This window comes from Camponotus floridanus, unplaced genomic scaffold (assembly GCF_003227725.1).
Source record: "Camponotus floridanus strain SB8 unplaced genomic scaffold, Cflo_v7.5 scaffold72, whole genome shotgun sequence".
Classification (NCBI taxonomy): Eukaryota; Metazoa; Arthropoda; class Insecta; order Hymenoptera; family Formicidae; genus Camponotus; species Camponotus floridanus.
The window spans coordinates 730253-756528 of record NW_020229841.1 but is presented as its reverse complement, the minus strand read 5'-3'; the positions used below and the strand labels follow the sequence as shown (position 1 = coordinate 756528).

The following is a 26276-nucleotide window of genomic DNA, read 5'->3' as shown; positions in this document are numbered from 1 at the left end:
GTGCAAACGAGCAGGTAAAACGGTAAATCAGACTCCGTCTCGAGATTCAAATCGATTTTACTTGTGGTCCGACTGCGTATCGCGATCAAGATTACCGTAGACGAAATGGGATGTTTTTATTACGGTTTTCGTTGGCCTGGCACTAAAATATTAACAAGCAGCAGCGATGCCTCACGTGGTAGAATTAATCTTATCATCGAAATGGAATTTACGATCGAGTTCAAAATTTCTCGAAGTCGTTATTAGTCACGGACGTGTCAGGTGATACTCGATTGAAACGGCTAATTATGAGATTACACACGATGGATAGCGTCTTCCTCGGGAATCATTCGCGTTTCACGCGAAACTGGTTTCCGACACGTGAGTAGCACGCGTCACGTCGTCGAGCACGCGCCTGTCATTCGTCCAAAGCACTAGATGCAACAGTATCTTTCTCCCTCGGCTGCACGAGATGCACTTGCCTTCGAAAATGAGTTACCTGTCGCGGAAAAGCGCACGAACGATGATCTGAATTAAGCGGCGTTCTATTTGCGTAAAAAACAGGGACGTTCTACGAGGTGGTAGACTCGCGTGGTTGTTTCAATGCCATATGGGCCGCGTCTCTCAATGGGAACTTCGTCGGGAATTATTCCGGGAACCAGTTTCGGTGATGAGAGATCACCCCGTACCGTTATTTTTACCTCGTATATACACATACATGTTGCACTCGCACAAACACATGTCGCGATTTACACTTGGTAGGCCGTCTGATAATTTAGGCAACGGTATTGACACGCGAAACACATTTGAATCGAAAAATATTGCTTTCTTGTGCCAGCGAGTTTCTTTGCACGCGAGACATTATCGTTGCAACTGCTTACGAGATGCACGAGTTGAACACATATACATCTATATATCTATTTATATATTTCATATATTTTCTTAATATTTTTATTTAATTTTTAAATTACGTATATGCACGAAATTGCATTTTAAATTAAATTATGACAGAATATATATTAATAAGATTGATACTAATAATAAGGAGAAGTCGAAATATTTTCTTTTTTTAATATGAATAATTTAATTAGCTTAATAAGATAATTTAATTGATATATACATTTGATTATTTTACATTGGAATGTGCAATAAGCTAATGTGTAAACAGAGAAATGAATTCAACCTACGTATCTAGGCGTAGCTTCAATGAGTGTTTGTCATTGAGCGAAAGATGTCCTCGTGCTGCTCTAAATTAGCTCCAATCAGCTCTCGTTTCTGATTCAACGTCGGCGTTAATTAACGATTCTATGTCATATGCAAATTATTGCATCGAAGCTGCATCGTGTATGCATATATAATCTTTTCTTGCGCATTCACTCGAAAGCGCAAAGTGTGCAAATTTTACATTTTCTCTCCTCGCTTCGATTTTGCTTTTTTCCCCCTTTTTTTGTCCGCGCTGTTATGGTAGAAAGTAGAAAACATGTCGAACTTGTCGATATATCAATCAGTAAGATGAATTAATTAGATAAATATACTTAAAAGCGCATTTCGCGCTCATTTTTTTTTCTCGAAGATCCGGTTGATCGAAGGCAATTGATCGATTGATACTCGAATCATTAGGCGGATAAAATGTGATAAGTAATTTCTCTTCGTAGACAGAAAAAATAACTTGTGAAAAATAGTGTAATTATTTTACAAATAAAAGACATATTTTACATGATCTCTGAGGATGAAAATTTGCACATGTCAAACTTTTATTTTTACTAATGTAAGAGATTTACATTTATTTTCCGGATTTTGTCCGAAATGTTTTAAGCACACATTATCCGTTACATTTCCGTTCATTTTATTAAATATTTTTATAAATATTTAAAATTTTTATAAATTTTTTTATAAATATTTAAATAATTAAATATTTTTTATTAAATATTTTTGAATAATCTCGATACGCAGTTATTTTTATGAAGATAGAAAATAGAAACTCGCGCCAATATTCTGTTCGGCGAATCTATGATTTACAACGAGACGTTTTTGCAGCAGGAGATCCCTTTCACGCGAATTTTCTTGTCGCTCGTAATCATCCAGCCGAGCGACTCGCGATATTTAAATATCACGTTTCGTCGTATTCAGAGTGTGACCGCGGTGTGTGTGCGTACAATGTATTCTAAACGCGTTAAGTTCCGTCAAAGCGCGTTCTCATTAACGCGATTAACGGCATACTAATCGACTTAAGTAATTGGAGGCCGTCTTAGATTCGCGTGTTCTTTCTCCTCTTTTTTCGAGCATTGACGTATAAGCGATTTCTTTTAGCGATCTCTCTTCTGCCAGTTTTCAACCAAAAACAAAAGGGTCCTCTTCCTTTCGTGTCGATCTTGCGGTTCCCTTACAAAGAGCTCCTTCATTTAATTGCTCCTTGACGTGTGAAATGAGGCGCTCCAAGAGTCTTAAGGTGCTTTGCATTTAGCGACACGAGGCTTATTCTATTTTTCTTCAACATTAGTAAATAGATGGAATGATATATTTGTCTTGTGTTGCTAAATGGAAAGCACCTTTAGAATCTTCTTCTGTGATTTTCCTTGATGTACCAGTTTATACTAGACTCCTCTCTTTTGTTGTTACACAAACTTTATCATAAAATATCTGAATATTGTTTCAAGAAGATTCCAGGGGAAGTCTTTAGCCATGAATGAATTAAAAGGTTGAATGGTTCTTTTATCTATGGTGGTTAAAAATAAATAGACTTGCGTTGATATCGATTTTGGCTTTGACAGCTGAGCGGGTCCTAATCGACGCCTCGCAGCAATCTAACAATAAGACTGATCGACGTCTTCGTGACGTAAGATGGTCAAGATCAAGGTTGTGGAAACCCGGTGTTTCTAGATTTCGCGACAGAGAAACTCATCGTCGGTCATTCGCGTGAGAACAAATCGGATACGCTGGCGTACGCATGTGTACGAGTTCGACGTATGCATCTACGCGTACAAACACACACACAAACATGCAGAGCAAGCGACAGACGCAAGTGCGTGGAGGCCTGGCAAGGTGAATGCGCCTCGGAACCGGCGCGAGCACCTTCAGTAGTCGTACCATCTTCCTCTTCTCCTCGATGTTTGCCTGAGCAGCGCACTTGCGGCCTGGCACTCGGCGATCTCGCGTGCACTCGCCGTCCGCTGCTCGCCGAAACCATAACCGGCTGACGAGAAGAGTGCGGAACATAAATCATCGACGTCGACAATCCGAGTATCCTCCGATGTTTCGTGGCAACAACACTCGACTCGAGATAAAAGTGAAACGCGTGTATTCGTCAGGTGCACCGAAGGGGTCGGCTTAATTGATGCAGCCGAGATAGTTTAGATAAGATCATCAGGTACAGTCGTTAACTCGCGAAACGCGGCGTGTCGTGCGATTTCAGAAGTTAGAAGAAGCAATTCGCATCGCGTGTTGAGCTGGACGTACGTGACCACGAGCGCTGCATTATGCGGTGCATCGTCGAGTGCATCGGATTGTCATTCGCGGCGCGTGTTCACCGAATGCATTTGCTACCGGCTCGCTGTCATGTTTGGAGAAAATTAATCACCGGCGATCTTAGATCATAACTGACCTAGGCTCGGGGACTCGATGAATATCGAAGAACCGGATCTACAGAGGTTTATTTAAGGGAGATCAAGTAGTCTTTCTTGTATTTTTGGAAAAGAAATTGGACCATCGAATGCAATTTATTGTGAACGTTCATGCAGTGAGTTGAATTGTATTGGTGTAGTGATTTTATTCTTGAAACACGCTTAATTAAAATCATGTAAAATTCTTCTTGTCTCGAGATATGGGATACGAGTCTTATCATGATCATCGTGGCATCATCGGCGGTCGCTTCGATTGAGGACTTCTCGAAGGATACATTAGGAAGGTACGAGTATGACTTTTACTCTGTATAGGTTGTTCTCTGTTCATCCATTTTTAAATTAAATTTCACGAATTATTCTGGACATTTCCAATTTAAAGTTGACATATATCATATAGTGCCTTAATAGTCGAGGGACGATTGTGGAAACCTTCATAAAACGTCAAAATTACACGAATTCTGTCAGACAACGGTAGTAAATTTGGGGCCGTTACACATTCAAGTTCCACGTGATACGCAAATCATTCCAAATGGCTTCTCAAGCGGTTTCAGATCCATTACTTTTTGCGTTAGACAATATAAATCGCGACGATCAAACGCGAGCGGATCGTTCCGATTCATCGCACGATCTAAGGAGCTTCTGCTTCTCCTCTTGCTCTCTTTGATCGTAAAAACATTCGTAGGACGGAAAAAATGTATGGCGCACGGGTGGAAGCAGTTGACGTCGAAGAAGAGTTTCGTCGTTTTTTTGGGTCGGTGAAATCCTCCCGGATCGTTTCTCTTCTCGGCGAGAGATCGAACGCCCCGTGTCGTTGATGCCGAAACGCGATCGGCGAATCTAAAGTACTTAGCTTTCTGATCGTGACGACGCATCACATAGTCGGATATCGGCACGAACTTGACCTCGATTGTTCAATGAATTCTCCCTGGCCTTCGACGAGAGATACGCTACACAAATCATATGAGAATAAAATAATTTTTTTTAATCAGTAATATAGATGTTATATCAAAATCGATTATCTTTTTGATGATAACAAATTTTATTTTTTAATTTAATTTAATTTATTTATATATTTTATTTATTTTGAATTTTGAATTTTCTTGACTAACAGATATTTCATATTTTATGACAATATACTTTTTAATGTTAAGAACTAAAAATGTATTAACAGTAACGTATATTAAAAGTGAGCAAGAGTTTTATAAAAAAATTTAACATGCAATATTATAAAATAGATAATCAATTTTAATAGAAACCTTTTGAAAGATTGATAAATTATATAAAATTATAATTTACGATATAAATATTAAAAGCAGTGAAAAAATATAAATCTCTGCATGTATACATACGTACACTAATTATATATATTCAAACTTTATTTAAGCTATCCTATATTATGCATGTTCATTTCTAGTGTTATGCATATATTTTGCATAAATTCTTGTTTAAAATACTGAATACGCTGAAATACTGAATTATGTCAATCATTTTTGTGGATATCGGATCGGTTAAAAAAAAGAAAATAACGAATTATTCAGCCAGCTGATTCGATCGACCTTGCGGCTTATAAGAAATTCAGAATGAACACCCGCGGCGATGAATCACTGATAAACAGGTCTCCGAAATTACATGATGCGCACGATGCCATTCTGACAATATTTGTACTGATTACAGACTCGTATCATGTCATCATCATAAGCAGTATGAATTATGTTGAAAATGATATCTGGATTATTTTTGAATGGAAAAGTCATATTTAATTGCATGCGTGATTATTAAAGGAACAATTCTTGACATGACTTGTTCCTTTAAACAGATGATGATTAACAAGTCACGTTGATGAATGATTTTTTTGCAATGATTATGAGTATGCGAGAGCTTAAGGTCGCGCATCGATTGTTCGTGCTAAAATAGTACGTGTTTTATAGAATACCTTGAACTTGACACTGCGAAAATCTTTCCGTACGATCGCGTGTAAGTGAAGCTTAATTTAAGTGATTTATTAATTTGTGACAAAATGCAAGGAATTTTGTTTATAATTTTACGCATCATATAATTCACATAAGAATTAAAATACATGCATACAAAATGCATAATATGTATATGTAATGCATAAAATTATAGATAGGTTTCTGTCTTGAATTCTATCGCGAATTGTAAATCGTCTAAGTGAGCTTTGGTTTTACAACGACTTATTATTTATTTATAGTTGCTTTCCTTTAATTAAAATAAATTTTTGTACACTTATTATAATTTAATAAAATTTTAATAGAATTATAATTTAATAACATTTAATACAGAAATTATAATTTAATAAAATCTTAATCTCCAAAAATTTTGCCATAGTTATACAAAGCAATTAATATTAATAAGTGGATTGATATTAATAATCATTAATTCTTTTAAATATGTATCTATGTCATATTATTTCATGTATTTTTTTTCATCAGAATACATATGTATATTTTATAAACTGGTCTTATTATGCAGGATATCGATTTTATTGGTGAAAAATAATTAGTATAGATGTCGGTTCAAATGCAAAAATTATTCACATATTTTTTTCTCGCTCCTGACATCCAATCCCAGATAACTTTAGAGATCGCTTCAACCTTCGCTTAATACGAAAAAACCTGAAATTAATATTTTAATTGCGAGTCACACTGAATTACGTGGAGTTAATCGGATTCTTCGCGGTCGCTCTTCCGCCCTAAAGCCGCCAGGAATACTATTTCCGAAAGCGCACGACTTCAATTTATTACGCGCGTACGTGAGCACGGTTTAATGTCTCAGGATGATGAGAAGGGTCGGGGGTGAGGTGGCGAGAGGAAAATGCGAAAAGAATTGTCTGACTAGTGGGCGCACGTTCAATTAAGGCGTGACTATAAGTAAGGGAACCATCGCGGCACCCAGGCCGAAGACGAGGGAAAAGGGGGGCTAGGAGAGGGGGGGAAGGGAAGATGGTAGTGCACGCTCAATTAAGGGGAATACGTAGCCCGGAACGGACGTTGCTCCAGAACACGTCGCGCTGCGCCGACTTCGTCAAGTCCATTCTTATATCCTTCAAGCTCGACATTTTTGTCGAGACACACAAGCGCGGCTGCGTTTAAGAACATTTAACTCGATGCTTAACTTAATCTCGACAACCTACTTTCTATACTTAAACAGACCATTGTTACTCTATGAAAGTATAATATTTAATATTAACTTTTTGCACTGAAATAGTTTAACAAAGTTTAATTTAAAAAAAATTGTGTTATAAAAATGTAACGTACATTTATATGTGCATTATTTTTATAAATTCCCATGGTAAAAATCATTTAGACTTATCATTTAAGAATGGAATTTTTTTATATCAATTATAAATAAAATTGATAAAAAAATAAAAAATTACAGGTGGAATTTTATACAGTACAATAATAGAAGTTATTATTAAAGAACATATTTTTTTAAAATTATTATTATTATTTATAGATTAAATGGCTATTTTTAATACATGCATATATTACATTTTTTTTTATATTTGATTATATTTATTTATATTATTTATTTATTATTATTTATGTATAAAATATATAAAGTATAAATTAAATATATAAAAATATATATATAAAATATAGATATATAAAAAAAGAGAGGTGAGAAAATATAAGATATCATTAAAAAATATAAAAAGGAAAATATTTATTATTTATAATAAATACATATAAATTTTTCTCAATTTTTAGCCTTTGGCCTCCGAATTAATTTTCAATTATTTCTTCCTGAATTCGAATATTTTATTCCGCTATATCAGACCATTAAATTAATTTCAACATAAGTGTGGACGTCTCGAAGCACCTTACGATGGTATTTAATAAATTTTATATTGCTGTACGCGAATAGCAATATTAATTTACTGCTAATTGCGATGTACTCGCCTCCGATCTTTTCTTTTTTGGCCCGATACGCTCGCGGGATTTCGTCTTCAGGTCTTTGCCGCAGATTCGCCGTTATTCGCTTCGTTTGCCGTTTCTTTATCGTCGCGATTCCGCAAAAATCACGTACAAGTAAATACCGACATTCGACTAATGAGATACCACTACGTAAAGATACGTTTCTCGGACGCGGAAGTCGATACCTGCCCGCAGGTATTCTGGGGAAGGTGGCTGCGTAGGTGAAGGTCATGGAAAGGTTAGGGGGAACTGGTACCTCTTGATGATCGGGCTCTCAAGATTTATCGAGTGGTTGCTCGTTAAAATTTCTCGCTGCCATTAGCGTCGTTGAATCCGATATCCGAGAACTTCTTGTCGCCGATCGTCTCATCTCCGAATATAATTGTTTTTAATTGAAGGGAATCGGCCTGTCTTTTTCGAGTATAATTACGTTTAATTGGACTAAAATTCGGTTACGTCACTGCTGAGAGAACTCGCGTACATCGTTTTCTTCTCAAGTCGATTCCAATAATTTAGACAGCCACTTTTTCATTCGCACCTTGACCTCATACACACCGTTCCGCGCCAATATATTTCTCGTATAACGGATTTAAATGTTCGCCAATGACGTCACGATCCCCCCTCGCCTCGTGACGCCGAGGTTACTCACCCCGGGACCGACCCCCTCGTGATCGATTTCCTTGCACGGTCACTTTTGCACATGCGACGCGATCCTGCGTGCGCGCCGCGCGTAATCGCGAGGGTGTCACTTCCGGCGCCGTCGCAGCGGCGTCGGGACGCCCGACCGTGGGACCGAGCCAGTGCGTCGCGAGACGTCACTCGTACGTCACGTGCTCCGTCAATTTTACTCTCAGGCATCTTTTTCTAAAAATTTGCGTCGCGCGTGTGTGTGATATGCTACGGGATTCTTGACTCGCGTGAATGTCCGCCACGTATAAACGCGCGGGTCAAAAGAAGTAAATATATTTATTATTTATATATTCGTAATATTCGTTAATAATTATCTATAAATTGTGACTACAATGTAAGATGAATATAATGATTATAACAAATTTTTATTAATATTTGTGATGAGTCTTTTTATCAACACATTAAATTAATATGTAATAATATTAACATGTTAAACTAATATATAATAATAACAATAATATTCTAATAATTTTTATTTTAATCTTTCATTCAATTTTTATCAATTTTTAAAATTCCAATCCTTTAATAAAATAATCAAAAATTATATCTTGCTTAAAATAGTTATATGACACTTAAAATAATTTATGGAAGTTGCCTTTTACTTTGACAATAAATAGGCTGTTTTATATATTATTTATATAAAATTGTTCTTGTTTAAATATCTTCTATTTTTAATCTCTTTTCCGTTCTCTTTATCATTATCTATAATATTTTTTACGTCAAAGGTAAGATCTAGTTCGAGTAAAGTGACTCATGCAATGATGCGAGCTTGCAGTCTGAATCACAATGTTTTCGCTGATAACTTTAATAGACTCGTATGATTTTTATCTCGATTTCGCTCATTTATGATTTACACGAGCATTTCAAACAGCTTGATTTGCACATGTAGGCATCGATAGCAAATAATATCTTAATGGTTCAATTTCACTTTTTCTCTCTAATGCAATTTAAGGCTTATCGGATAATGGTCGCGGTTGTCCGTTCGCCTCAGCTTGTTCATTTTCTCCCTTCTATTATGTCTTCTCTATTATATCGCGCGGATTTTCCGTCCTAATAGCTAGAGATGGTCTTCCATATACATAGCGACACACGCCACCAGTGATTATCTATAAGAGAAGAGCATCGTCAGTAATTTCGTTTCTGCACACGAGACTAAGACACACCGAGATGAGTCATCGGGAGAAATATGGCAGGATTTAGTTTCGTGGGAAGAAACGATATTATTAACGACGTTTTGAATTTATTACATGTGTATATTATAACCGAAATATTCTTGAATTCTTTGAATTTAGTGGGGTTCACGAGGAGCTTAATTTAGAGACGCATTTAACGAGGAATTTAATCTACCGAGGAATGAGCGTTGGTAGATTTAATTTAGCAGGGATCCGCACGTTAATATTAATTCTTAGAATAATATGATATTGAAAATCCAGGAGTCGAACGTGCGAAAAGGGCAAGCACACCTCAGCAAGCTTCCCGTTTTTACTTTTTCATTAACCAGAAGCAAGATTCCCAGAGGGGACCATCTTTTGCGGTGAGTACCGCGTAAAGGAACCATTAGCTATCCAGTAATGGAGGGTATTCAGCGGGTCAGCTTAGACCCCGTAAGTCAAGACCAGTACCGGTATTCGAAGCTTGATTTACCCGGAGATAGGCACCATGCGACAATATTCTCCTCTGCTTTTTTTCCTCCGGGTAATATAAATTCTTGAACGCGCGGTTTCCATCCAATCACGAGTTCCGCTTTTTTCCTCAGAAAAATCCTGTTTACGTTAGTGTATTAATATGAAGAGTCACATCCTTTTCGTTTGCCTTGTAAAGTGTAATTTTTTGACAGAATTTAATTTAAAATATAATTGGTTTATATGTTAAATTACATAAAATTATGAGACGAAGGAATAAGAGATTAGCTGGACTTTTTTTGATGATGCAAATTTAGGAGAAGATATATTAATATGAAACGTATGATATAATTGACAATAATTTAATATTACCTATGAATATTAATTTATTAAAATAAATGAGAAATCAGCGATCTATAGTTTTTACAAACGTTTATCATGCGGTGAACTGGAGAAATCGATAGATGCGGAAAAGTAAAGTGACCTACGCGAAAACGATATCTCGTCTCGTCTCTCGTTTTGCATGCCCGATTAATTCTGTCCTGCGCCAAAGGCAAGACAGGCTGCGCCGTTATATTGGATTGTTCAAGGGTTGCGGCATAAATTAACTCTAGAATGCTAACAGGGGAACCCCGGAGAAAGTTTCAAATTGTTGTAATTTTTCGTTGTAACTTTTAATTTTATTTAATTTTTATTTTTTCTCTTGTTGCATTTGCTTAAAATTAATTATGTAATCTATCAAAATAATTAAAGTAATTAAAAATCAAATAAATAATTGAATCTCTCTAATGCAAGCAATAGCCAATCATTAAAATTATATTAGCACTCTAAAATTAATGGAATGGTTCTTGTCGGAGATGGACATGGAGATGTTGGAAAGCTAGCATTAACGAACGACATGGGAAACGAGGACGACGAGGAGTCAAGGAGATGTTAAAGTTGAAGTTGAGGGCGATAGAATGCATTCAGCGAGTTTAAGTCATTGTAACTCACGAGTATTCCTCCTGAAATTCATTCAAACAGCGTTTTTTGCGTTTAAAGTTTCTTCGTTCTCGCGAATTGAAGTTAAAAGTATATTTTTACTGAGAAACTGCATTACGCTTCGTTTATTATAAAGAGAGAAGATTTCAAAAATTCAAAGATCTTCGTAGAATAAATAATATGAAGAAAAGAGATTCAAAGACTTGAAAAATTCTCCAAGTTTTTAAATCAATTAAATCTTCAAGTTTTCAAGTAAAATATTTAAAAAATTCGAGAATTATACAAGCCAATGAAACTTAAGATCTAAATATTCAAGAATATGAATATAAATTTCTATACGAATATATTTTAACTTATATATTTTATTTCTACATTTTATATATATATATATATATATATATATATATATATATATAATATTCTTTTTTCTAAACCTATTGTTTTTTAAATAATGCTTTTTTCTAATTTTATGTAGATGATAATTTAAAGATTCTTAAATCTCGTCAATATTGTTAATTTATGTTCATACTAATTAATATAGAGTGATAATAGGTCTTATGTTTTGACATATAATTAAGGTTCCTTGTTGACGGTTAATTAATGCTTAATTAAGCCAGGTTAACTCGTCTGTTACGAGCGTAATGGTCGATTCCCGGATGTTATTACGCCAAACGGTTATGGAACGCTTACGCCAACAATTTGTAACTTCCGTCTGGTGAATGCACTTTTTCGTAAATCTCGAATCGATCAATCAATCGCGTCCGACAACGATATCGCGCTTTTGTGCAATATTGTGCAATACAAATACAATCACAATTTTTTTTTATTTTCTAAATCTATTATTGAAACTTTTACTTCATTGTCGGAATAGGAAAGGATTTAAAGAAATAAAAAAAATGAAGAAGAGAAATTTTCAATATGCTAAAGACTAAATTTGATCGCGATAACGCAACTCACGCAACGATGATAATTAGATCGTTGTAAACACAGATGGATACCTTTTACGTCTCGTTTTATAACTTTCAGCTTATTTTAACCGCCTCAGTGCTTCGTTACCTCGGGACACGTTATTATACGACGGGTTTACGACTTGTTACACGATTGCCAGTTATCAGTCTCACATGTGTACGTTTGAAAGTAATGGACGATGCGCCTCGATCAATGAATATCGCGATTGATTTCGCGTAGAATCTCAACTATTCGATTATTATTTCACTGTGTCATCTCATCAGGTAGTTTGAATACTCCTTCATTAAAACGTCGATTCGGGAAAATGTAATTAATATAACTCTCTCCTCGATCAACGTTCCTTTTCAACGCTCTTTCGAATCGTATGATATTTCTGCTCTTCCGGCATTTGTAATGAAAGACGAATATTCGCGTATCTCATGAGGGAATTGAAGAAATTGCATTTCATCGCAGAGAGGATGCGCCTCGGGGGCGATCAGAAATTGCTCTCGATCGGTGTTTGCCCTCCTTTTCCGGCGATCGCGCGTTTTGCAGGCGGACGACGACGCCTCGATACCTGCGCTCAGCTCAATTAACTGTCCCGGCAAATTGTCTGAAATTGAATTTTCGTTTCATCACTGCGTACATCTATACCAGGGACAATCAGAGTTGAGTTTACCGGTGAAAGTTTTTTCTTTCCATTCATCGATTTATACATCGTCATGAGAAATAATTTCCGACATAAAATCCGGGTATTGCACTGAAATATAATAGGCTTTCGTTTAATCGTGCAAATATCCTCTCGTTAATTGACTCATCTGTAGATACAGGATATTTCAGATTCATACATCTTCGCAGTTAACATTATGATTAAGAGTTTTGTAATAAATTAATATTTTAAAAAGTTAATATTTTAAATGTGCCAATCATTCTGGATTCTAATTAAGACTATCTTTTATGATGCGATGGTGATCCACAGCATTAAATAAATGTAGGAGAAAACGATCTTTTAAACACATTTATTTGAAAACTTGGTACATATAAAACTTAAAAAATCGAATTAAAGTATCTTATTCTCTATTTATAGAAAACAATACGTAAAAGTTTATTCTGATAAAACGAGCGGACGGAGTATGATGAGGGAAACATGCGTGCCTGTCTAAATAAAGTTACACATGCCCGGCATGATAGAGTAATTATAATAAATGGATCATGAAAAATCATTATGGTCAATCGACTCGTTGCTTCAAGGTAACGTGGTACGAATCGATAACAGCATCGTATCTATAATAGTGCCCTACTAATAATAAACAGGTGGCGAATACGGTGCACGGCGATAATATACGTTTGGTACTATTTGGTTTTTCGTATCGTATATGTAATCCTTGTAATAATGTTGCGGCTTGTAAGTGGCGTAAGCCTTCCTCGCTTTTTTCGGATAATAATCTGAAAGTCGCATTTGCGATGAGATCGGGACGACATACAACGGTGCTACGTTTCTTTGAGGATTGCTGTTTCTGTAAAGTATGTTGTCATAATTATAATAGTCAATTTTATTCGAAGGAACATTGCTCGAATACGCGGAATTTTTTTTCAAGTAGAGATTAAAACCGTCGTTCAGAAATGTAGATTTGTCGTCGTAGTCTGGATAATCTGTCTCTAAATTGTCCAGATAGTCTTTCATACTGTCTTGATAGTCGTTGAAATAATAGTTTACACTATCGTCCGGAATTGCATAGAAAACTTGCGGCGTGCCAGGATTTGGCGCACTGATCATCTCGTTTCTTGGAGAAAATTCCTTGTTTTTATAGAAATACGTAGGAGATTGTTCTGGAGTTAGTGTAGGCATATTTGATATAGGCTCACTAGGCAGTTTTCTTATATTGGAATATGTAGGAGATTGTTCTGGAGTTAGTGTAGGCATATTTGATATAGGCTCACTAGGCAGTTTTCTTATATTGGAATATGTAGGAGATTGTTCTGGAGTTAGTATAGGTATATTTGATATGGACTCACTAGGCGGTTTTTTTATATTGCTGATAGAACACGGAATCCCACCCGCACAAAGATGTGTCGTAAGCTCTCTGTTCTTTGGTTGGTCTATGTTGGTTGCGCCGAAATTTGTAGTTTCCTGTGAATAGAGATGCAAAATATATCCGTTACTTTTGCGAAGATATTTCTCTTTTCTAAGAAAATTATATTTTGTTAATCATATATGTGTATAATATTATATTGAACAAAATAATACGATTAATTTATTTTCAAAAGATATTAACTTATTATATTTTTAAAAATAAAGATATTAACTTATTATATTTTTCTTGCTTTCAAAAATTTCCATTTTTGAAAGCAAGAAAATGTATCCAAAGATTGCTGATAAATTAATCAACAAAGTTTTCATTAATTAATTATTATTATAAATATTTTAGAAGCTATTATAAGTACATTAAAAGCATGAATCTTAATTTTTACATAATTTTAGAAGATATATCCTAGAAACATCATAAGAGAAAACGTCCAATTTGTTTTTAATTTAGATTGCAGATAAACTGCAATCTAATTTGTTTTTAATTTAGATTGCAGATTAATATAAACTGAACTTTATATTAATTATATTGAATTAAATTTTAGATTTTAATAGAAAGTATCTACACAAAAAATAATCGTTATCATTAATTTTAATAATTAATTAAATTTCTATAGATCGAACAAAAATTAAAAAATTCTAAGAATACGAAATGAATTAAGTCAATATTTCGTAGAATCTTCTCACCTGCGAAGATGTCTGATTGGATGATTGACGGGTTAGATAATTAAATATATTTTGCTGATCTAGGTATTTCTTCTTACTCGGATGCATTTCGGTATCATACGTTATATAACTTGGCCAAAACTTATATACGAATGGTATTGTTGGACGATATGCTATTGACGTTATTGGCAAAGTAAATGTGCGATAGTCGTTATAATATTTGCTATCATCTTCTTGCGATTCCTCTTCTGACTCTTGAGATATAGTTATCGGGCTCATAGATTGCTCCAAATTTGTAGAAGATGGCTTGGGAGTGAGATGTGGGTCTTCGTGATTAGGAGATGGCTCTTGACTTGGTCCTTTTTTCTGGGAACTTGACGACGTTTGTTGCGCCGGTTCGGTTACTGTTGCTTTAGTAGAATCTGATGTAAATGGCTGGGTCAGAATTAATGGCGTGAGTGGCGTAATTAAAGTGGCGTGATTACGTTTAGAAATCGGATGCTGTGTTTCGTCCTTTTTGTCGTCTAGATTTTCGGTTTTAAGTTTGGAGTACATCTTATTCGGATTTAAACCAAATAAAAATGAGTTTGCTGCAAAATCGCTTTGGGTCTTTACATGCTTATCTGTAATGGAATAGTTTATTATGGAAAAATAATTATTTTAGAATTAACTACATTATAGTTTATGCTCGTATTTCACACTGGAATGCAAAACTTTTGAAATAAATGGCGAATCAGGGAACTTGAGATATAACTTGGTGACTGTTTGTTAAGTATTTACCATTAGTATCGGTAGATTTGCTTTCCGGAAGCAGCGAGTCGATAGCTGTAGAATATTTGGCGTCGATTAAGGACGGCTTCGTGGCCACATCATGTGTAGCGATCGCGGGTATGTTAGATTTGACGTTTGTAAAATCGGTTGACCTTTTATGCCGGTAGTGTGCTACCTGAAAAAAATATTATTGTACTTAAGGAATCTTCAGAAAATCGCAAATTTATTTAGTTATATAAAATACATTAAAGAGTATTAGTATTTTATTATTATTTTATATATAATTAAAAAGGCTCAAAAAAGGAAGAATGAAATTATTTGAATTAATAACACGACATATCATACATATATTTATAAGTTGATCTTATGCGTATTAAAAAATATTACATTGAAATATCAAATATCGTAAAATGATATTAATATGAAATTTTGCAAAATTGAATTAATAAGAAATAAAAATGTTATTTTTTTCATAATGATTATGACATTAATGATGTTTTTTCTAATTGTATCTTTTTCATGATTTAATATTATTTTTGTTTTGCTATAAATAACTCTCTGATACGTGATAAATATTTACCAAAGGATTGGAGTGAGCGATGAATACTGAGGGTTGCATATATTCACGAGCTAGCTTCACGTAGGGTAAGGTGTGGGCAGGTTTCGTTGATACGTAGTGATGAAGAGGATAATGATGTAGTAAATGAAATGGATATCCCATCAAGTTTGATCGAACTTTGTCTTGGTGAACTTCCGGTACATAATAGGGATGCACTATCCGAACTCCCGAAGGATATTGCTTCAAGGGTTGAGTTGCTAATTGTTTTGCATGCTGTTCGGCCGCAGACGACACCTTGTAACGTGAGGCAGTCTGGTATGGCAGATAAGACGGATTGTGACTATATTGATGTTCGTAACCGGGTTGAACCAGAATGTCACCAAATATGATATTTGCCGACGAAATTATCATCGCTAGAATCTGTAACGTTTAGGTAAACATATTTTAAATTATTCTCGAATAAATTTTCGACAATGAAAATTTATCCCCTAACATTATTATACATTTTTTAAATTATATTAATTTTATTATGCACTAATTTTTATAGAATTTTTTATTGGTGCTAATTTTTAAATATTCAAAGATTAATTATTGAAACTCTGAATCTACAAAATTAATTTCTGATAAAATAAATGTAAGAAAAATTTACTTACTATTTGTCGACATGTGAACGTCATGATTTCTTGTTGCTCTTGCTGCAGTTTCCTCGAGACTGATACGAATCTTCGGTCTGTCGCTAAGCGTAAATAACCAATGAATTTGCTGATGTAATGAATTTCATATTCTTTTGTAATTTGATTAGCTTGCATATTGTGGCTAAAACTATTCGAGGTAGAAACACGAACGCCAGCAAATATAAAAAGAGAAAGAAAGAAACGCATTGTTAGTCATTCTAAAAAATCGTTGGAATAGTATTAGTTGACTATAATAGATACAGGTGTTTTTGTTGATTGATTTGACGAACGAAACTCTAATGATCGGTTCATTGACTGAATGACTGTTGGTTGAATGACTGTTTGATTGACTCGGATTTCCGTTCGTTATAACACGCGATTGCAAAATCCGGCAATGATATGAACGTATACATATGGAATGCGCGAAAATGCACTTCCTCGCGGGAGTTCGTTGCACTTTGGGGCCAGCGCACCCAGTAGATGTGTCCTGATTATCGCGTAAGTGGGTGGCTCTTTGCCGAGACGTTAGATCTAGACTTCTCTCTCGTTGTAGAAGCCATACCTTCGAATATATCATCTCTGAGAAGGCATCTCTTAGAAGGTATCTCTTAGAAGTCTTTCGTTTGCCTCATTGTTCTCGCATTGTTCGTATCTTGCATTACACGCGAAAGTTGAAACCAAAGCTAAATCATCTTACCAAGCTGAAACTCGGTAATTTAATGCGGCATCAAATTATTCCATTCGTGATAATAATTCAATCCTTCTGAGAATAAGAATGTTTGTTCTTTCTGAGTGTAATTTTTATATATTCTATTTTTATATATTTTATATATATTATGTATACATATATTATGTATAAATAATATATAATATTTTATATTTTATATATTTTTTATTATTATTCTCATATAATTTATATAATTCATTGTTTATATAATTTATTATTATTTATGTAATTTTTATATATTATATTATATTATATATTATTTTATATAAAAGTAATAACAGTATAATATATAAAAATTACATAACTATATAAAAATATATAAAATATAAAATAATGTATAAATAGCATAATATAATATTATATTATATTACTTATATATTATTTTATATTTTATATGTTTTTATATATTTATGTAATTTTTATATATTAAACTTTTTTTGTATATTATAAATTTGCATATAATTTTTGGAAATTAAAAAGAGAGAGAGAGAGAAGTTCTACAAATTTTCTAATTTTCTTTAGACGCTTTCATAAATTTGTAATTCAAAATATTAGGAAACAAAAGCTGAAATATGTCTATTTTTTTAAAACAATGATCTCTCTCTTTCTTTCTCTCTCGTACTTTAACATATGCTTGATTATCAGATAATATCTATGAACGTTTTCATAAAACTTTCGGAATGCAAATTTTTAATTTTATATAACGGTTCAATATTAAAGCCAATTACAAAGTTTCTCTGTAATTTATCTCTCGATAAAAGATACTTTCTTGCGAGGCATCCTTCTTGCGGAGATTGATGCCTCTTTCGCGATTCCTGGCGATTGGGATGTGCCAATTTATTGTGGAAATTGCCTAGGTTGCGTATTCGGTACGTGATGCCGGCGGCGCACCTGACGCTGCGCGAGGAGGACGTGGTGCGACTGACCTTGGAGTTTCTCCACAGCCGTGACCTTCACATCTCGCAGCTCTCGCTCGAGCGCGAGACCGGCGTGATAAACGGCCAGTACAGCGACGACGTGCTCTTCCTGCGTCAGCTGATCCTCGACGGACAATGGGACGACGTTCTCGAATTCATCCAGCCGCTGGAGGCGCTCTCGGACTTCGACATGAGGAAATTTACGTACTCGATCCTGCGTCACAAGTACGTCGAGCTGCTGTGCATCAAGTCGGAAGCGAACGTCATTGCTGCCGGCACCAACGGCAGCGTCGATAACGCGGTGGAGGAGGTCGTCAAGGTGTTGAGCGATCTTGAAAAAGTCGCGCCCTCCAAGGAAGAGTACAGCAGCCTGTGCTTGTTGCTTACTTTGCCGCGACTGACGGATCATTTGCAGTACAAAGACTGGAATCCCAGCAACGCTAGGGTGCAATGTTTCCGCGAAGTTCATCCCTTGGTGGAGAAATTCCTGCCGGGCGACAGGAAGAGTATCGACTCCGCGCATCCAGTCACCTCGGCGAAAAACGATCGACTCATTCAGCTTATTATCAAGGGCATCTTGTACGAGTCCTGCGTCAATTACTGCCAAGCGAAAGCTACCGGGTCGAAAGAGAGCGAGCAGGTAATTTTTATATTCTAACTTTTTGTCTTTATATTTTATTGTATTTTATACTTTATTATAAAGGATTCAGTAAAAATTTGATAGAATTAATTCTGAAATTATGCCGACATTATTTTTCTATATATGTATAGATTATACATATATAATTACAATGTGATAATTTCAGATATTTCAGAATTCTTTGAAGAATTTTATATATTTTAATATATTTTATACATTTATTTTAATTTTATTTACAGGTAGAGATGAGTTTCTCGAGGCTGCTCGATGGGTCTGTAGGCTTCAGCGATTCGGACTTAAGTTTACTCTCATGGCTCCAAAGTATACCCCCCGAGACATTCGCTGTACCCTTCGCGCAAAGAACTTTGAACGTCGACGTGGAGCGCCTGGAGAGACCCTCTCTGGAGACCTCGTGGACGGAGCACATGCTGATAACGCCGATAAAACCGAAAACCTTTCCGCACAGCGCTATGCCGTTCACCAGACCTAGATCCGCCGCGGACATGATGTCTCGCAGTTTAGTACCGGCTCTGGAGGCCGGTCTTGGGCCCAGGAGTCCCGGATCCAAGAACACGGCTATACCATCCGCGGCGCTCATGGCGCTGTCCATCGGTGACGTGAACCCGATGTCCAGGTCGTCCTTCGCCAGCTTCCACCTGACCGGCTTCAAGAACAACAAACTGATGAACACCAGTGTCGATAGGCTCTTCGAAAACGAGGGTGACGTCTTCCTTAGCTCGAATTACGCCGAGTTCCAACAGCTACCTTCGATACAAGAGATGACGAATGCTCAACCTAAAGCTCCACCGAGAACGAGAGGACACTCCAAAAGCCCCGATGGTAAATATTACAAAGTATATCATAGCATTTTGAAGATTTTAAACTAGTTATATATTAGTTATATATATTAGTTATAAAATAATAGAATATTACTTATAGAGAATCTTAAAAAAATTACTAAGTTTTAATTCTTATCATATATAATTATATTTTTATTTAATAATAAAAATATTAAATTTTTATTATTTTAATTAATATACTTAGTCTTAATAATTCTACAATTAATGAATTATTAAATGAATTGTTAAATAAAGTTCTATATCATTGAGAGCTTTTAAGTCATTTCATAAATAATCTATTACAGGTGTGGACGTGGATCCTTCAGCAACATCCACGCCAGAACGTAGAGTGGGTGGCAGAGAATCACCGGCGCTCTCGACTGCTAGGAGTTCCAGAAGAGATTCTTTGGCGGAAAAGCCTACCGGAGTCGCGGCGAAAATTACGGAACCAACTGCAATCCCGGTTAGAGCGGTGATAGCTCCTGGCGATCATCTCGAACAAAGTTATAATGGTGGCCTGTTTAAGGAGTACCAGAAGCAGAAGCAGAGATTGCAGGAAACTATTCAGCAGAAGGAAAGGGAGAGAGACGAATTAGTTAGGCAACTATCGGCACCGTTACCTATGCAAGTAACTGATAATAGACTGCAGGGAGAAGGGTGAGTGATTGTATTAATTTTATATTTCTGATATTTTATTAGCAAATAGCAATGAAGTTATTTTATGGACATGAGATGAAAAAATATAAATTACTCTAGAATTAGTTTTAATATTAATTTTTATTTAAAAAAAGACAGTTATACACAGTTAATATCATCTATATCGGTGAAATAACTCTGTTGCACCGAATGCATTTAATCAAAAGGTAAAGTTCTTTGCATTCTCCAATAGATGGCGATAGTGGAATGCATTTGTTGCATTTATTGTGATAAAATATGTAAGAATAGTAGTGGCAGTAATAGATTTAGACAGATTTAGACTACAATGTAGTGTCGATCAAAATAGCCCTATCCTTCAGTGAAAATTAGCGAAAAAAACTGATTATTTTAACTGTTTGATATCTCCCATATTATTTCTCGAACTAAGAAATTACGTTTGAATCTTTTTTTTTTAAATTACACATAAAAATATCGAAGTATTTATATATAAAAAAAATATCTCTATCTAATATATAATTTTTTAAATATTTATTAAAATATTTGGAAGAATTAAACTTGAAATTAATCATTCATGAATTTCATAATTCTTATTCGTTTCAATCTCAGGAAATAATTCTAACATATTTTTATTAACATGTTATTTCATAATCAAGGTAATTTTCGAGAAAGCAAACATTTACTCATTGAAAGCTCGACGTTGCAATCAAAATTAAAATTCGATCACGGTTCACTGGCACCGCTAACGTGCCCGAACCGGATACCGGATGAATGTAAATATATACGGCACAAAGTCGTGACCCTATACAATTTCGCCATTGATCTCGCCCTATCTGCGATTCACGCGCATACCTCTACCATACATATTTATGGTTGCATTGTCCCATTCATGCGCGTAACTGTATTCTGTAAAATATGCATGAAACTTTATATTTAGACCTGTAATATAAACTTAAGCATTTATATAAATTGCACATGATATGCACATGATATAAAAATTTCAGTAATAAGATATAAATTAAAGTAATAATATAATATAAATAATAATATAATATAAATTCATGTTATCTTACATATCAATAATTAAATTTTAACTTTCTTTATATAATTCGAATAGAAATTCTAGCTTATAATGTTTATAATTTCTAATAGCATTATTATTATCGGTTGTTATTCATCTGCAATTTATGAGTCATTAACTAGAAAATGCCATCTTAGAATTACAAGACTTTACCGAGTATTACCTATTTAATCGTGTTTCTAGATAAACAGTTAATACTATTTAATCATGCCTCTAGATAATATTTTCATTAGTAATAAAGTACAGTTCCATGAAGGAGGCAATGAGACTGGTTAGCAGTTGTATTGACGTATTTTCGAGGAATGAGTCGAGAAATTAATTCGGTCCAAAGAAGCCTCGAGTGTCAGGCACTTCGTTAGCGACGAAATATGGCATATTTAGACGGCAGTGTTTCGCGGAGATAGAGGCCAAACGGGAGCCCTTGATCCTTCAGCGAGTTCAACAAACGTGGTTATTCTTGATGATTTGCTAGATTTATCGGATGGGTTCCGTTTCTAATGAAGTATATATAAAGCTATTCTTAAAATACATATCTTTTTTCGAAACATTTTTCATTTAATTTCATGTCAGCAAATTAAAAATATACATAAAAGCCAAATATGTATTTAAAAAAATTCAAAAATATAAATAGTTTTTAAAAACAGATATATACACATATATACACAATATTATTAAAATATACACAATATTATTTAAAAAGTTTTGAATTTTAATTACTTGTATAAAAATAAAAATAAATTTAATTTTAATTAATTGAATAAAAATAAGTAAATTTAAATAACAATATGAAAAACATTTTTAAGAATATCTATAAAGAAACCCGGAAAAAATTATCAGATTTAAATCCACGCGTGTAAATTACATAAAAATGATTGCTCGTTAATGTCAGTCTTCCTAATAATTTACCTTCACTAATCATTACTTGCAACTAACAATAAGCCATATCCGGAAATATCGCTGGGGGGGTAGATATACTTTTACCGTCGATTGTTCACGGAGGTGTAACGCGTCGAATTTTTATATAAGGAGAGGAGAAATTACTTACTTTGATTCGGAATCGAATGACGCCAAAGAGATGGATTCTCTCGACGCATCGAGAGATTCATCGCAGTTGCTTCGCAGTCACCTACTTGCGCGAATACGGCAAGATGCAGCACGTAATTAGAACGCACGAGTGGCCGTCATTGGTAACAAACGAGGCTTTGTTGAAACGTCATCGGAATACGAAGTAATCGCGATACAATCCCTCTCTTTCTCTTGAATTAAAACGCCTCGTTTAACATTGAATACTCCAGGTGTTGTAGGTTAAAGACGAATAAAAGTTTTCACAAGTCGTTTTACAGCGACAAAGTTTATTTATTATACGAATTTTAATTGGATGTTATACGAATTTTAATTGGATGTTATATCGAGCGTGATTATGTAATTGCATAATTTTAATTTCTTTTAACGCTCCATAAACTTATGTAATAATAATTAAAAATTCATAGATCTGGGATAATTCTTATATAATTTGCGAAATAAAATATTATCAAAGACATTGTTTTGTTTACATTCAGGACAGTTTAATTAATTAATAGAAACATTAATTTTTCCATAAAATTAAAATAATCTGATAACTTTATAAAATATTTAATAAAGAAAAATAATTGTTCGTTTTTATTATTCAAAATTCATTGCATTTTTATTATTCAAAATTCATTGCGTATTTAAATAAAGATCTCGATTATTTTATTTGATTTTATAATAATATAGTTCTTTCTCTTAGAAGATAACTTTTTCATTATATTCGCGAATATTTCGCGTTATTAGAAATTCCATATTTGCAGAAACACGCACATTCAGAAATGGAGTAAGTGAAAACTCGTTGATTGCAAACGAATAAAAAAATCGTTAAAAACAAAAGAAGAATATCAGGAATATATTACTTAATGCATTGACACCAAAATATCTTGCGTGGACGATATAAAATCCTACGTGATTTTAAGAAAGCAGAACGAAAAATTTCTTTGTCGATTGTGTGGGCTGCGCATCGTTTGAAAATTCATAGGAATTCGTTCGTTCGTTTCTGGTGTGAGGCAGAAAGTGTAGCGATACGTGCAGGCCGTTGTATAAAATTGAATATAATTCGCGTGTATCACTTCAACTGCGAGAAATAACTGTGAGGCGCGCGTAGCTTCTGTCTCTCGAAGCGGGGCATCTGCCAGATGTTCCTCCTCGAAAGCGATTGTTCGCGATTGTATTCGCTGTTCTTCCTCTCTCGAAAGTTATTCAATGCAACCGAAAGTAGTAAATTGATAAAAAAAATCCTACTAACACATTTTGATTTTATCTCTCACACTTAAAAAATATATACTTATGAATTTTATCTCGAGATTTCCAAATATAGTAATGTAGATATATATATTTCAAATACCTTAGTTTGAAAATTTAATTATTTAATTTAATTAATTTTAATTTAATTTTAATTTTTCAATTTTTTAAATTTTAATTTTTCAAAATTGATCAAGCATAAATACAAATAATTTAAATACTTTTAATATCGAAGAGAAATTATTTTTTATCCTTGCATAATTATATATTAAATATTATTATTTTGTTTATATCGATGCTTCAAATATCAATTAAATAAATCCTGAAGTCATTTGATACTTTAAAACTAATATTTTTCGCGATTCATCAGATTTAACAAACTACACAAACTACGTTCGGTTCTGAATTCGAATCGAATTTGCGACCTTGTTGCCTAATCGTAACACCTGCATCATTATATCTCCGTTCACCTGTAATCATTCTCGATATTTTTTTCCCCTCTTAACTTTCTATTTTTTATTGAAATGCGAGAGAAAGAGAGCGAGAGACGATACGCTATTTACTCCGCAAAAATAGCGGGCCGCGTTTTTCCCTTATCCTTCACCGAGCTTCCTTTAAAGAGCTCGCGAGACTTTCTACGCTTCTCGCGGTCGCTCAGCGACAGCTGATCGCCGCGAATGCACCGCGTGCGCCGCGAATCAAAGCGGCCCCTGATAGGGGCTTTGTTATTACGGTGTGGAGTTGGAGCCTCGGTTGTCAGCTCGGACGACGAGCTCAGTCAGTCAGAGTTTAATGTCGCTGGCAGGCGGAATCGCCGCCGCCGTCGTCAGCTCGCGATATTCCACGTCGAGAGTCTCTAGTCGGTCCAGCCAGTCCGTATCGATCCGGTATCACTCTTGGTTGCAACTGTGAACGTAATACCGCTTGCATCTCGAACGCGAATTCCGCGGCTTCTCGAGCGGTCAAGTCGGCGTCGAGCACGTCCTTTTTTTCTTTCTTTTTACATTTCGCGGTACCGAGAATTGAGTTCGATCGCCAAGTGTATTCCGATTTAGCGCCAGCTAAATCGGACCCCCTCGAGCCTCCGCGACTGCTCGACTTGGACGCAATTCGTTGGCGGAAGGAAGTCTCTCTCGTGGACGTGATGAAGGCGTGAAGTCGCGATTTGCGAGGAAGCATGATTTATCACAAGCCGACGACGCCGCGATTCCGTATCGCCGAACGGATCTGCGTGCAGCCTCCTAACAATCGGCCGATTTATAGTAAACAGAACAGTCACAGCAGCACGTGCAGTCTCAGGAGTGTTGGTTCCACGCCGCCGTGCATAAACCGGTAAATATTGCTCGCTTAGCCCGCTGACAGGTGCTGCAATATAGTTATTTGACAGAATTAAATTTTCCTCAGTAATTCGATAAATATCAAATAAAGTTACTCTGAAAAATTTCATTAAATTCGAAGATAATTCAGCTTCAATTAGCATTTAATATACCAAAGAGTACAGGTATTTAAAAATTATTTCTTGAATTATTTGTGCCCGAGTATTTTTAGAAAGCTGCAAATTGTTTGAATTTTTTTTAAATAAGAATTTTTTAAATATACCCGAATAGATTATTCAAGGAATAATTTTTAAAATATTTAATAATAAAATATGAAATCTGATACATCACGCAATTTTAGATTAATTAAATATTAGTATATTTGGTATTATAATCATACATTATAATTATAATTCATGTATGTTTCTTTTTACGTATTTATTAATTAAATGAACGTATTAACTACATATCAATTAATTAGAAAATTAATTAAATATTAGAAAATATGCATTGACAAAGAACATCATTAGTAATTTTAAGTACTAATTAACCATCATCACGATTTCCACGAATCCAGCAGTAATCTTTATACTGTGTAACTAATAAGCCGCACTTTTAGTAAAAACTTGAAGCTGTGCATTGAGAGCTCATGTCACATTGGAAAACGTTAGCTCGATTGAGAACACAGCACGCGCCATGATGCAGCGCGATTTTGTATAACGGTAACGAAAACTGAGCCATGATCGACTGGAAATTGTTTCAGCGATTTATAGGATATGTCGGTAAATCAAACCGTTATATTCAAAAATTGCCGGTTATTTTATATATCAAACATTATTATAAGGGAGCAGTAAGATTTGCCTTTAGGCGACGTGAATAACTGCGTCAATTTGTAGCCGATAAAAAATACGAGGTTTCGAGAAAATTGAGATGTCAGTGTTTTTTTTTTTTTTTCAAAACATTCACGTATATCCAATTTCACGGGGAATGAATAACTTTTCTCGCGAATTCACACGCTGTTCGTGCATAAGTCACTTCAGAGATAGTTTCTAATCCTCTATAGATGCATCGCCAGAAGGTAAGGCGAACATAAATTCGAAAAGGTCAAGATAGCTATGTTTGAAGTCGAAGGATGACAACGAATCCCGATAAATCACGTCTTGCTTGAATAATCGAGGAAGTCTCGCAATTTCTCGAACTTCTCCATTTGTGTTTGATGTACGAAAATCGCGGTCATGATTAATTCCCAGGTCCATTC

At 34.8% G+C, this 26276-nt stretch overlaps 2 protein-coding genes across 5 annotated transcripts in view; one reads left to right on the top strand and one right to left on the bottom strand.

Moving 5' to 3' along the window:
• LOC105248653 (WD repeat-containing protein 47) overlaps positions 1-26276 on the top strand; it is a 64734-nt gene that overhangs the window by 1221 nt on the left and 37237 nt on the right. The window contains exons 1-5 of one of the 4 annotated variants that reach the window (XM_011253561.3): positions 3619-3715; positions 3798-3883; positions 18116-18815; positions 19055-19655; positions 19960-20311. In XM_011253561.3, coding sequence (XP_011251863.1) covers positions 3689-3715; positions 3798-3883; positions 18116-18815; positions 19055-19655; positions 19960-20311 — 1766 coding nt within the window. In that variant the 5' untranslated portion in view covers positions 3619-3688. Of the gene's footprint in view, positions 1-3618; positions 3716-3797; positions 3884-8356; positions 8491-18115; positions 18816-19054; positions 19656-19959; positions 20312-26276 lie in introns of those variants that run through there. The other 3 variants (XM_025413941.1, XM_011253558.3, XM_011253559.3) reach the window with 3 other exon arrangements.
• On the bottom strand, positions 13004-16611 carry LOC105248652 (flocculation protein FLO11). The gene is made up of 5 exons (XM_011253553.3): positions 16511-16611; positions 15879-16277; positions 15308-15473; positions 14549-15150; positions 13004-13906 (listed from the first exon to the last, which is right to left on the bottom strand). Exons 1-5 carry the CDS (start codon positions 16532-16534, stop codon positions 13076-13078), a joined length of 2022 nt encoding a protein of 673 aa, XP_011251855.2. The 5' UTR covers positions 16535-16611; the 3' UTR covers positions 13004-13075.